Below are 12,298 nucleotides of genomic sequence, written 5' to 3'. Positions count from 1 at the left end.
TCCTCAAAAAGCAAAAACGGGGTGTTATCTTTAACTCATTTAAGCTTGAAGATCTCACAGGTTGGCACTTCGTTGGTAACAGCTTTTGGCCTGAAATTCAACCTTTTGTGTGGATGGAGGGATGCCCTTTTTTCCTCCGGGCACATCGTTTCCTTTTCAGTGCTTCGATTAGGCTGTTTCACAGACAACTCAAGCTCAACGTAGTGCCCCGCCCAGCCCCTGCCCGGCCAAAAAAAAAAAATTCCCTCCAACCAGAAAATGTGCGCTTACAGCGGTTAAAGTATGTATTAAAGGCTCAAGAATTAAAACAGTGTGGTTCCTGTGTCTGACATTAAGATCAATGAAACAGAATGGAACCGCCAGAACATGGTACAGGTATACAACATTGGGATTAATCGAAAGAAAAAGGTGGCATCACAAATCAGCGATAAGGGTGGTCCCCTGTATGTGGATCTGTGGTAGAAAATAGGAAGTTGAGTGCAGGACTCACCCTGTACCTCACCTGAAAACACAAAAGTTCTTGAGGAAAACACTGGCGAATTCCCTTACCGTCACATCAACTACAATCCCAAAGCAGGAAATCATAAAATAGCTGAGTGATAAATTCAACTGTACTAAGAAAACTGACTTAAAAACACAAGAGCTGAGAGATGCTCATGATAGTTTTCACCTTGCTCTTTGAGCTATTCATTTGGTCTGTGCAGTTTAATGTAATGTGTTTTATTTTATAATAAAAAGTTTGCTTTGTTTTTTTTTAAAACCACCATAAGCAAAATTAAAAGACAAACTGGGAAAAAAAATTTACATCTCATATTATGAACAAAAAACTAACATCCACCAAACATAACAATCAGCTCCTAGAAACTGCTAAAAATATCAACAAGCCAGTAGGAATATGAATTGACACAGAGTTCCTGGCCCTTCAACAAATTAAAAGACTCACTCTTGGAAAGATAAAGGCAAGTTTTTAAAAACCTGAATGGTCTCTTGAAAGATTTCCCTTGAAAATCTAGGTCCGATCCTTTTTACTTTCTGGCTTAAAACCTGCCAAGCGCTGCCCATCTACTTGGGTGTGTGTGTGTTTTATCGATGAGGAATCATTCTGTCCTCATCTGTTAGCTGTGTATGGTTTATTCCTCCACCAAAATCACTTTTAAGGATCTAGTGAAACCGAAGCACCTACTTCTTGTCCTTCCCTGCCATTAACTGTTCAATATTTCATCCTTTAATGAAAAACCACAGCTGATTTATGCATCAGGTTGTTACAGTTGTTCAGTGATACGAACTAACCTAACAGGTGTTTGTGCCTGCCCCACATGAATACATCCTGAGACAACAGAAGTCTAGAAGTGGTTTCAGAGTAGTGGCTTTCAACATTACTCACTTTGTCCCTTCAAACTTCCCCACCTAACAAAGTTGGAAACATGCAGACCAGAGAAGTATTAAGGAGGGAGGAATAGCTGGGGTGGGGGGCAATCTGTGAAGGAAGAAGGCCGGAGATAATGCAGCCACATCGAAGAACAGCGGTGCTCACTGCCTTGCTTTTGTGGTGGCAGGTCAGGGAGCCCCGGGCTCCAGCTGCTTGAGTTTCTCCTGCAGCCCCTGGAGCTGGCTTCGACCCCAGTCGATGCGGATCTGAAGGTTGGCCATGTCTGCAGCCAGCTGCAGACCTAGAAGAAGAGGAGAGACTGTCACCATGGTATCTGTGGTGACAAATGACTCAGGGGGCTCTGGACATCCCCAGGCCTCTCTGGCCTTCACACTCTTCCTAAAACATTCCAGGTATAGCCTTGCATTGGCTCCTCGAGAACCTCACTGGACCCATACCCTCATGTCCTTCAGGTCATTGCTAAAATGTCACCTCCTCAGGATACTTCCTTGACCCCCTTATATCACCCACCAAGAACTAAAAATTCACAGATCATAATATAGTCTCATGCCCTTATTTCCTTCCTTGTTTTCTCCATTATCACAGCCCCTCACTGCTCTTGTCCTCTCTCCTTCTACCTGTTTTCTCTGCCCCCAAGATTGGTCCACACTCTGGATCCACCTCTACGTTGCTTTCACCTGATGCTTCTCCTGGAGCAGCTGCTGTCAAGTCCTCTGGGCCATCCACACCACCCAGTCCACTGGCCAGTCCTGTCTTCAGCCTAACTGCCTGGCAGCAGAGCTGGCCACACACCTGATCACCTCCCTCCAGGGCACATCTTACCCTCTTGGTGTTGCTCCTGCCTCACTGTTGCTTCTAAGTCTCCTCGACTGGTTTCTTCCCTTCTTTTTTCTCTTACTTCCTGTCCACATTCCCAGGACCTCTGCTGATCTTATCTCATTTCAACCTTAATGCTGTGTCTGTTAGCAACTTGGGAATTTAAAACCAGTGTTATGCAGTGGGTTCCCAAATCTCTCTCTCCAGCCCAGTCCTCTTCCAAACTCCAGATGCATGTGGCCAACCATCTGATCAGAATCTCCACCACACAGTACCAGGAACACCCCCACACCACTCCTGACTTCCCCTCGGCTGTTGCTGCTCCACAGCCCTCCCACTCAGGTGAGGGTATCCACCCTTTTAAGCATTCTGGCTAGAAACTGTGGGCTCATCCTTCACTCCACTCCTTCCCTTACTGCCCAGTTGATCTGTCAGCAAATCCTGTGGCTTTTACTTGAAAAAACATGCAGCTTTCCACCACTTACCCGATCCTCCACTGCCCTCCCCCCGCCCCCCTCCACTAGACCACTGGCCTCCTCTCTGCTATTCCAGATCCAACCTTGCCTCAGAGCTCTGCCCTGGCTGGTCCCTGCACCTAGAACACTGTCCCCCCAGATCACCAAAGCTCTCTCCTTCATCTCTTCAGAGGCCTTTCCAGGCTACCATTCAAAAAACAGCTTCCCCAGCCCACTCCATACTCTACCTTATTTTTTCATAGCAAGTCTCATTACCTGGTATTATATTTAGGGCCTACTTATTTGTTTGCATGTTGTTTTTCTGCCCTCAATAAAATAAACATCCAATGAAGCTGTCTGTCCCTTTTGTTTACTGCCAGCACCTAATATGAACCTGGAACTCTGCCAACAGCGAATAAACGCTTTTTGAAAAAACAGAAGGTGTGCAACAAAAGTCTGCAATGGAGAAAACCTGCAAAGCCCTTTGCAGACTAATCCCAGCCTTGGCATTAGTGCTCAAGTGCTCCCTGTAGATAGGGGGTCCACTCACCCTCCCGGAAGCTGGCTTGAGCTTGCCGTAGACTGTGAGGAACCAGGATTCCAAACCAGTTCAGAGGGTCCTGGGGAGCTGGGGAGGGGTCTGGCTCCGGGGTCCTCGTGAGACCCTTGCGCCTGCGAAGAACTGTAAAAAGAAAGGCTGGAGGTTGGGGGGATTGTTACCTGGCCTTTGTTTTCTCAGTGACACAATGTTAAACTTCATTTGAGCTCATGATCCTAGAAAATACCGATAGTTGGAAAATCCTCTCAACCTTTTATGTTCTGGAAAACAGCTTACTACAAAGAACCACCCTTCCCCTTGTGGTTCATGTGAATCTGTCCACTCTTTCCCTTGACTATCATAAAACCAGCAAATGACACCCCTTGTTTACCCGTGAAAAAGCCACACACTGACTTTTCCCATTTCGCCTGAACATGCTGAAAGGCCAGACAGACCCTTCAACTCCCTGTTCTTTGTCTCACGAATGATTAACTGAGATTAGAAGCTTGTCCCGCTGAAACTAGCTAGACAAAAATATCTTCTGCGCAGCTGAGACTTCCTCTGATTGCAAAACAATCCCAACTGTAAAGGACCTCACCTATAACTTTCTCTCTCTCCCTGTAAAAGTCTAAGGCAAAAAACCACTCTGCTGAGACATTCTACATTCTGATCTTCAGGTCTGGGGTGCTCTCTCTATCGTTAACAGCCTAAATAAAATCATCTCCCCTGTTGTCCCATGCCTTTTGTCTTTGACATCGGAAGGGGCCCTACGGGAAGAAGGGGCGGGGGGACTCACCTGCCTCGCGGGGTCCCACCTCCTCTGGAGTCTGGGTGCCGCCTCTCACCATCCAGAACTTCTGGGGTCCGTCCTGGGCCTCGCTAAAGAACGAGAAGGGAGGCTAGACCTTTGGCGGCCCCGACCTGGCCCCTGCCTGCCCACCCGCTGCAGCGTGAAAGGGACCTCACCTGGTGCAGACGCGGACCTGGGGCTCCATGCGGGAGGCATACTGCAGAGGCCCTACCGACTTCGCACCCATGGCGTAGCGAGCTTTGGAGAGCGAGAGCCAGCCCTGGGAAGAGAGAGGAGAGCGGTGAAACTCAGTAACCTTCACGTGCCGGCCCGCCCGCCCCAGGCTCCCACCTCCTCCACCCGGGCGTTCAGCGCCGCCCGCTTCGCCTCCAGTTCCTCCAGGTCCCCGAGCAGCTGCAGGAGAAGGGAGTCCAACTCGGCTCGCGGGTCCCGCGCCGCCATGGGCTCCACACACAGTCAGTAGCCGGCTCCCCAGGTTGCCCAATCAGCGTCCGCCGTGCCAGAAGGACAGCCAATAGGCGCGTGAGGTCCGTCCCCCGAGGGGGCGTTCCCAACCTTGGGCCGAGACGCCCACTGGGTGGAGGCGACTCGCTGAGTTCCTTTCAGGATAAGCACCCTCAGAGCAGCGGCCCGGGGAGGTGATTAGCGCCTCGTCACGCGAGCACCGGAAGGGGATCAGGCAGCCGGACAGTCGGCGAGAGCTGTGGGTGTCTCCGAATCGCTTTTGGAATCGGCCGTTTTTTAAAGTACGGCTGTCGCAGTGGCGATGGAAGGAGGCATAGCTGTTCGGCAACCATTTTAAGGGAGGAGCGGCTTTAAATTCAATTCTAGAACCGGCCGCTAGGCGATCATCCGGTCAATCGCTGTGCAGCTTTTACAGTTGCTGCACTATTTCGAGCCTACAATTATGATTATTTTAGCTGTTCGTCGTCTTCTAATTAACATCCCGTTCCGCACGTTAGGTAGTGAAACCATGACCGACGCCTTTATTAACGGCCGTTCTAAGCCACGTGACAGCACCTTGACCACCCCACCCCACCCCCCCCCGCCTAGTGGTTGCTCCAGCTTCGGGCTGGCCAATCGCCTTGCGACTCCCAGCCATTTTAACTTTGGGCATTCTCGGCAGCAGCAGAGTCTAGTGAGGCCTCTAGCGGCCTTCTCGGTTGAGGGCGGAAGGGACGACTGCGTGGTGCCCGCGGCGCCAGAAGAGAACTCCTGGACTCACGTGGAAGTTGCGCCCAGGATGGTAGGAGGGATGTTTAAGCTCCTGTTTTGGAGGTCGGGGGCTCGCGGAGGCTGGGGATGTGGCCTGTGGGCTCGGGGCGGGTGTTTCCCGGGCCCGGTCTTGCGCGGCGAAAAAGGTTTGCCTGAGCGGATCTGCTGTTTCCCAGCTGCGCCGCGAGGCCCGCCTTCGCCGCGAGTACCTGTATCGCAAGGCCTGTGAGGAGGCTCGGCGAACAGCCCAGGAGAGGAAGGACAAGGTTCGGCGTGCGCTCGAGGGTAAGTCTGTCCCCGCCCCCCAGTCACGGTAAAGACCCTTGGGCTTTCCTGTTAAAACCCAATGGGAAAAAGGCCAGTGGTGTCAAACGCTTTTAATTAGCATTTAGTTGTGTTAGTATGGTGAGTGTCTTTTCAAGTATTTACTGGTCATTTTCCTTTCCTGTTGGATCTTCCTGATGGGTTGCAAATGTCGTTTGCATGATGGTGTGAATTACTTGTCATTTATGCTGCAGTATCCAGATTTTACAACTTGCGTAGTGATTTTATTTACAGTGTCTAGGTCTTCCCAAATTTAAACATTTCACGTGGTCCTATATTTATTTCCCCTCTGTCGTTTTTATTCTTGCTACTTTTTTTCACTACAAGAAGAATATCTTATTGTCTTTTAGTGCTGTTATGACTCCCTTGTATTTTAAAACTGTTCACTCGTGTAGAACTGAATTTTATTTGCGTTGTAAATTAGGAATTTAACTTTGCAATATTTTCCCCGCTTTCCATTTGCCGTACTAATGAAGAGCCTGTCACACATGCCTGATTGGAAATGCCGTATTTATCTGTATTTTGTTGGTTCTCATGTTGGTGGAGCTCTGTTTCCTATCTGATAGTACATCAACTCCATATCTCTATTTTAGATTCACTTTGATTTTCTTAGGTTTTAGACATATAAAGTATATGAGGTATGTGTATGTAGTACTTATGTCAAGCATAAAGTTAAACACCTGTGACCTATCTGCCCGTGTTAAGAAATGAAAAATGATCAATATATTTAAATTCAGAAATATTTCCCCCAATTTAGATAAACGCAGTATTGAATATTGATTAAAAATGAACCATTTCCTTGCTGTTCTTTTTGAGGATTATCATGCTTGTTTGTATTCTTAAATCATATGGGTCGATTTTTAGTTGTAAAGGTAGTATTAGGTTGCGTGTATTCTTTTGCAGCTTTCTGTTTTGGTTCAGTGTTGTTTCTAAGATCCATTGAATGTAGGTGGGGCTCCTGCAGGTTAATATTCCATGGGGTCTTCATCCGTTTCCCTGTGGGTGGTGTTGAGCTTATTTTTAGTTTGGGGCAGGCCTGCTGCTGTGAACATTCTCTTCCATGTGCAAGAGTTAGTCCAGGGCATGTTGGAGGGACCTGCTGGGTTCAAGGGCATGCTCCAAAGTGGGCATGCCCACAGCCTAGCTCCTCTGCCAAGTCTAGCATTAGTTCACAGAGGAAACCTCTGACCCAGAGCATCACGATTAATGATTTTATTGTAAGAGGGTTTCAGGGTTTCTGGTCCACCTTTGTATAGAAAGAGCAGTTTCCATTTATTCTTTAAAAATTAATTGTTAGTTTTTTTCTAACTACGAAGGGAGTGCATACTTGTGATTAAGTATTTTAGAAACCCTTCAAGTCTTGAGACTCAGGAACCATAGTAAATGAAATCTCCTATAACCACTGTTAGCAGGTTGGCATGTAGCCAAAAATAGTTTCATCCCTCTCCACCAGTTACGTATCACCTCTCTGCTCAGAAAGGAGTAAAAGGGGTATTTTTCCATCAAGTTTGTTCAGTGTTGTATAAACTGAAGGCTCCATGCATGTGTCTCACTAGCCCCTCTGTCTTCCCTCTGCAGAGAACCGCCTGATTCCCACCGAGTTACGCAGGGAGGCTCTGGCCTTACAGGGTTCCCTGGAGTTTGATGATGCCGGCGGTGAAGGTGACCTTCCCTGACCCTGTGAGCCAGCCTCACTCCCTGCCGCTGAGCCCACTGGCTTCCATGTCATTCCTCAGACACCTTGAAGAAAGGTTGTGCAGCTCCCACTCCTGAAACTGTCCCCCAGGTGCCCTCGTGGCTCTGTACAGATGACACCTCAGGGGACCTCTCCCTGAGTGCTTCCAATTCCATTTACATGACACAGTATTACCCCACTTTCTGCATTGCTTTGTCTGTTGATTGTCTCCCTTACTAGGACGGTGGGCTCTGCTGGGGCAGAACAGTGTCCATTTTGTTCATTGCTGTGTCCTCAGCTGTCAGCACTTCATTGGCACTCAGGTGTCTCATTCACTGCATCATTCAACAAATATGAAAGGAATCACAAACATTATAAATATTTGTTATGAGAGAATGGAGCCTGATACCTTTGGCCTTAACAGAATCTGGACTTGTGCTAACGTGGTAGCTACTAGCTCCATGTGATTACTACAGCTTCAATGAACTAAAATTAAATCAAATATAAAGATTCAGTTCCTTGGTCACACTTGTGTTTGTAGCCAGTGTGGCTGGGGGCCACCCTGTTGGCCCAGAGCAGGTAGAGAGCCTTTCCATCCTTGAAGGTATCGTCAGTGCTGTTCTAGGTGGATTTGGCCACCCCAAGTTAGCATTTCACTTCTCTAGACAACGTCATGTTCTTGCGCCTCACACTCCTAACAGGTGTGACCAGCCACATGGATGATGAGTATCGATGGGCAGGGGTTGAGGATCCCAAGATCATGATCACTACTTCCCGAGATCCCAGTTCCCGCCTCAAGATGTTTGCAAAGGTACCAGTAGGTGGGAGTTAGTGGGAGATGCCCAGGCCCCAGGAGCCCCAGTCCTAACCAAAGGGAGTTCATATGCAGGAGCTAAAGTTGGTGTTCCCAGGCGCCCAGCGCATGAACCGTGGCCGGCATGAGGTAGGGGCGCTGGTGCGAGCCTGCAAAGCCAACGGGGTCACTGACCTGCTGGTTGTCCATGAGCATCGAGGCACACCTGGTAAGACTGAAGGGAGGGAGCAGGGTGCTGCCATGATGGCTGGCTGGGAGCAGAGGGTCTCTGACGGCTTACCTGGCCCTGCCAGTGGGGCTCATTGTCAGCCACCTGCCCTTTGGCCCAACCGCGTACTTCACGCTGTGCAACGTGGTCATGCGGCATGACATCCCCGACCTGGGCACCGCGTCGGAGGCCAAGCCTCACCTGATTATGCATGGCTTCTCCTCCCGCCTGGGTAAGCGGGTGAGTCTGAGGCCGTGGGGTGAGGACTGGGGGCCTGGAGTGCCAGGCTGGGCATTTGCCACTTTTCTTCCTTCTGCTCCAGGTCTCTGACATACTCCGCTACCTGTTCCCTGTGCCCAAAGATGACAGCCGCCGGGTCATCACCTTCGCCAACCAGGACGACTACATCTCCTTCCGGTGGGTCAGTGGGCTGGGCCCGAATGGGGTCTTGACCTTTGTGTCCCTGTGCTGTTTGTTGTTGACCCCGAAGCTGCTCCCTGCCTCCCCTCACTCCTGCCCTGCCCCCCTTGCCCCAGGCACCATGTGTACAAGAAGACAGACCACCGCAATGTGGAGCTGACCGAGGTTGGGCCTCGCTTTGAGCTGAAGTGTGAGTTTGCGGCTTTATCCCACATCTGGTGAGGGGCATGCTGGCTGTGTAAGTGACCATATCTCATCCCCCTTCGCCAGTGTACATGATCCGTCTGGGCACGCTGGAGCAGGAGGCCACAGCAGATGTGGAGTGGCGCTGGCACCCCTACACCAACACCGCGCGCAAGAGGGTCTTCCTGAGTGCTGAGTGAGCCCACTCACCAGTCAGGATGTGGACCTGGACCCGGGAGCTGGGGAGAGGTCAGAATAAAGTCTGCTTGCCACAGCACCCTGCTAGCCTCTGAGTGGCCAGGACAGGGCTGTCAGGCTGAGCGTGAAGGATGCGGGGTCCCCTCAGCTGGGGACCTGATAGCTCTGGGACATTCTCAGGCCTGGTGGTGACATCGTGTCTAGGACAAGGCAGGCCTGATGTGCTTTCTTGCCCCTGGGCCACAGAGGGTTTGCTGCTACCCTGGGAGATTTGGTGCTGCTCTCTGTCACTCAGGAGTCGGGGGCCTGTGACTTCATCTGGGAGTGGGGATAATAATGTGAGCACGGAAGTCTCACTTAGAGCAGGGCTTGGCGCTGGGGCCAGCTCTCAGCCAGAGACAGACAGAAAATAAACAAGAGGCAAACCATTTATTCACTTCATTGTGGCCTCCTTTGAGTGTAATTAAAGTTCCTCAGAGAACTCAGTGCACTTGGACTCACTAGCAGTGGAAAGCTTTATAATGACCATCTTTCCCTTTAAGGATCTCCTTAGGCTCTCCCTGGATTACCGAGGATATTTCTAGGTTATCTAGGATGTCTGGTATGTGTGGATTCACCACTCTTTGATGGTCGCACACTCAAGTTGTTTCCTATTTTTACTACCACAAACGTTGCTTCAAGAACATTGAACATACCTCTGTGCATATTTATGCGAGTATATCTGATGAGTAAACTACTGCAAGTGGAATTGTGTCTTGCAAATGATTATAGATGCTGCAGAATTGTCCTCCAGGAGGCTCTCTCTCCCAGCCACTATCATCAGATCTGAGTGTTTCCTGTGTCCTTGTAGGCACTGTGAACTGTCAGACTTTGCATCTTGCCCGAGCTCTAGGTGCAAAATGGGTCCTCAGTTGAATTTGCATTTCTTTAATTATGACAGAGGTTATGCATCTTCAAATACTCATTGACTATTAGTGTATGTGTATTCTCTGTGACCTGTTAGCTCTTTATAGAAACAGTTGTTCACCTCTATGTTGATTGATTGTTTTAAGTCTTTTAATTGTGGAGAATTCCAAACATAAGAGCTGAGAGGACTGTACAGTGAGTCCATGAGCTCATCTCAATGTTGACCAGTCTGGTTTCCTTCATAGCCCCACCCACTCCCTTTATCCACTCCATTCGTTTATTTTGAAGCAAATCCCAGACACCATATCATTTCATCCATAAATATTTCCATATATCTCTGAAAGATAAGACTCAACAGGAATAATAATACCACTGTCGCACCTAAAAAATCAACAATTATTCCGAATTCTACATATTAATGTTCAGTTTTCCCTGATTACGTTATGTTTGTTTGAACTAGGATCCAACTTGGGTCCATTCATTGCAAATGATTGACAAGTCTCTTGTCTTTTTAAAAACAGCTTTATTGAGATATAATGCACATGTCCCACACAGTTCACCTGTTTAAAGTGTACAATTAAATATTTTTTTATCATATTCACAGGGTTGTACAACCATCACCACAGTCTAATTTTAGAGCATTTTTGTCCCTCCTAAAAGAAACTCCGTACTCTTTAGCTGTCACTTCCCATTCCTCTCCAACCATCTCCCAACTCCCAGCCCCCAGCCCCTTGTAGCCACTAATCTACTTTTGGTTTCTATAGACTTGCCTATTCTGGACATTCCATAGAAACTGTAATAGGAAAGAACCTTCTGTATTCTATTACAAGCTAATCACTAAAGGGATGTTGCCTATAAGCTTGAGTTATACATAATGGCTTATCTCTGGGAACCCTGCTTCCCAGGTAATGAGCTAAAATACCTTTGTTTAACCTACAGGAAACATCCTGACCAGGTCCACCTGTAAATGACTGCAGGGAAGAAGAAATTAACACATCCTCTCCAGAGGCTGATGGGAACCAGGAAGTGTTTGATTTTACTTCCTCCTCTTTTAGTATAAAAGGAGCCTGAATTCTAACTCGGGCAAGATGTTTCTTTGGGGCATGAGCCCACCATCTTCTCGGTTTGCTGGCTTTCCAAATAAAGTCTTATTTCTTGTCCCAACAACTCGTCTCTCGATTATTGGCCTGTTGTGCGGCGAGCAGTATGAGCTTCAACTTGGAACGGAATCATACGATATGTGGTGTTACTTAGCATTGTTTTCAAAATTTATCCATGTTGTAGCATGTGTCAGTACTTCATTCCTTTTTTTATTGCTAAACAGTATTCTATTGCGTGTGTATACCTTATTTATCCATCAGTTTATGAAATTTGGTTTGTTTTTCACTTTTGGGCTATTTTGATAATGCTGTTATGAGCATCTGTGTATAAGTTCTAAGTCTCTTTTATCCTATAGAATTCTCTCCTTTTAATTTTTTTTCTTTGTAATTTATTCAGTTAGGAAATTGGTTTGTCTTGTGGAGCTTCCAGAGTCTGGAACAAAAGCCCTCCCAAAGGCAGCTACCTCCAATCACTGGTGGATGCAAGCTGCCACTTGTAACTGGAGAGACTGGCATTTTTCCTTTTTTGCCAAATGCCAGACTTGTAGGTGGGCCAACAGGTCAGCCCACACCCAATCCAAAAGTTTGTAAGAGTGGAGCAGTGGGAGAATTTTTTCAAATTTTTTGTTCCCTTTTGTGGCCTAGCAAAAAAGGAAGTCAGAAGAACTGTTCAATAGGGATGTCAGTAGTCTCAGACTATCTGCGCATAGGCCTTCTAGGTGAGGGTGGTGTCGGCCAGGTTTCTCCACTGTTTAAAAGTTACTATTTCCCCTTTGCAACATCAGCGCAGGCTGGGTTCTTCACAGTATTGCAAAAGCTTCTCCGAGTACCTTCCAGCACCCTGTCCACTTGGCTCTGTTGGGTGGCCTAGCACTCTGAGCTGGGAAGCAGGTGGCAGACTGGCATGTGGCATGCGGGCGCTGGGGTGCTCAGGATCTTCAGGACAGTGCCAGCTGCTCCCACTGCTTGGGACTGCCGCCAGTAGGGTGCGCAAGAGGGCCAGCAGCAGCAGTGAGTCCCACTGCAGGAACACAGCTTGCAGTTCTCTGGGACAATGGAGAGGGGTGAGCCAGGGCTGCTGGTGGAGGTCTTGGGGGGTCTTTCCATCCCCTACACCCAGCCTGAGCTGAGCAGAGGGAAAACCAGGAGAATTTGGATGTTGGAGAGACATGGAGGGATGCTCAGTGTCAGGATGGTGGTCCGGTTAAACAAGAGGAGGGTGTGTAGTAGGAGGTGGACGTGCAG

At 48.4% G+C, this 12,298-nt stretch overlaps 2 protein-coding genes across 3 annotated transcripts; one reads left to right on the top strand and one right to left on the bottom strand.

Moving 5' to 3' along the window:
• Positions 1-261: 261 nt before the first annotated feature.
• Positions 262-4,598, bottom strand: CCDC115 (coiled-coil domain containing 115). Of its 2 annotated transcripts, none has more exons than XM_012535605.3 (5): positions 4,341-4,598; positions 4,166-4,269; positions 3,996-4,078; positions 3,212-3,358; positions 262-1,670 (listed from the first exon to the last, which is right to left on the bottom strand). In XM_012535605.3, the coding sequence occupies exons 1-5, from the start codon at positions 4,449-4,451 to the stop codon at positions 1,558-1,560; spliced, it is 558 nt and encodes a 185-aa protein (XP_012391059.1). In that variant the 5' UTR covers positions 4,452-4,598; the 3' UTR covers positions 262-1,557. The 2 variants fall into 2 exon arrangements, with proteins under 2 accessions (XP_012391059.1, XP_004276941.1); XM_004276893.4 differs by having other exon boundaries at positions 3,212-3,343.
• An 18-nt stretch (positions 4,599-4,616) lies between these two features.
• Positions 4,617-11,120, top strand: IMP4 (IMP U3 small nucleolar ribonucleoprotein 4). Its single transcript, XM_012535599.3, has 11 exons — positions 4,617-4,756; positions 5,140-5,256; positions 5,402-5,510; positions 7,128-7,211; positions 7,926-8,035; positions 8,114-8,246; positions 8,332-8,486; positions 8,569-8,663; positions 8,783-8,856; positions 8,937-9,098; positions 10,893-11,120. The coding sequence occupies exons 2-10, from the start codon at positions 5,254-5,256 to the stop codon at positions 9,047-9,049; spliced, it is 876 nt and encodes a 291-aa protein (XP_012391053.1). The 5' UTR covers positions 4,617-4,756; positions 5,140-5,253; the 3' UTR covers positions 9,050-9,098; positions 10,893-11,120.
• Positions 11,121-12,298: the final 1,178 nt, after the last annotated feature.

Source organism: Orcinus orca, chromosome 7 (genome assembly GCF_937001465.1).
Source record: "Orcinus orca chromosome 7, mOrcOrc1.1, whole genome shotgun sequence".
NCBI classification, from domain to species: domain Eukaryota; kingdom Metazoa; phylum Chordata; class Mammalia; order Artiodactyla; family Delphinidae; genus Orcinus; species Orcinus orca.
This window is presented reverse-complemented; position numbering and strand designations above follow the sequence as displayed.

Excerpts from the sequence above, each read along its gene's own strand:
- IMP4 (XM_012535599.3), top strand. Across the intron at positions 7,212-7,925 it reads TGATGATGCCGGCGGTGAAG|GTGTGACCAGCCACATGGAT; the intron begins GTGACCTTCCCT and ends CACTCCTAACAG. Across the intron at positions 8,664-8,782 it reads GACGACTACATCTCCTTCCG|GCACCATGTGTACAAGAAGA; the intron begins GTGGGTCAGTGG and ends CCCTTGCCCCAG.
- CCDC115 (XM_012535605.3), bottom strand. The coding sequence starts at position 4,451 with ATGGCGGCGCGGGACCCGCGAGCCGAGTTGGACTCCCTTCTCCTGCAG. Across the intron at positions 4,270-4,340 it reads TGAACGCCCGGGTGGAGGAG|GGCTGGCTCTCGCTCTCCAA; the intron begins GTGGGAGCCTGG and ends CTCTCTTCCCAG. Across the intron at positions 1,671-3,211 it reads TCAAGCCAGCTTCCGGGAGG|GTCTGCAGCTGGCTGCAGAC; the intron begins GTGAGTGGACCC and ends CTCTTCTTCTAG.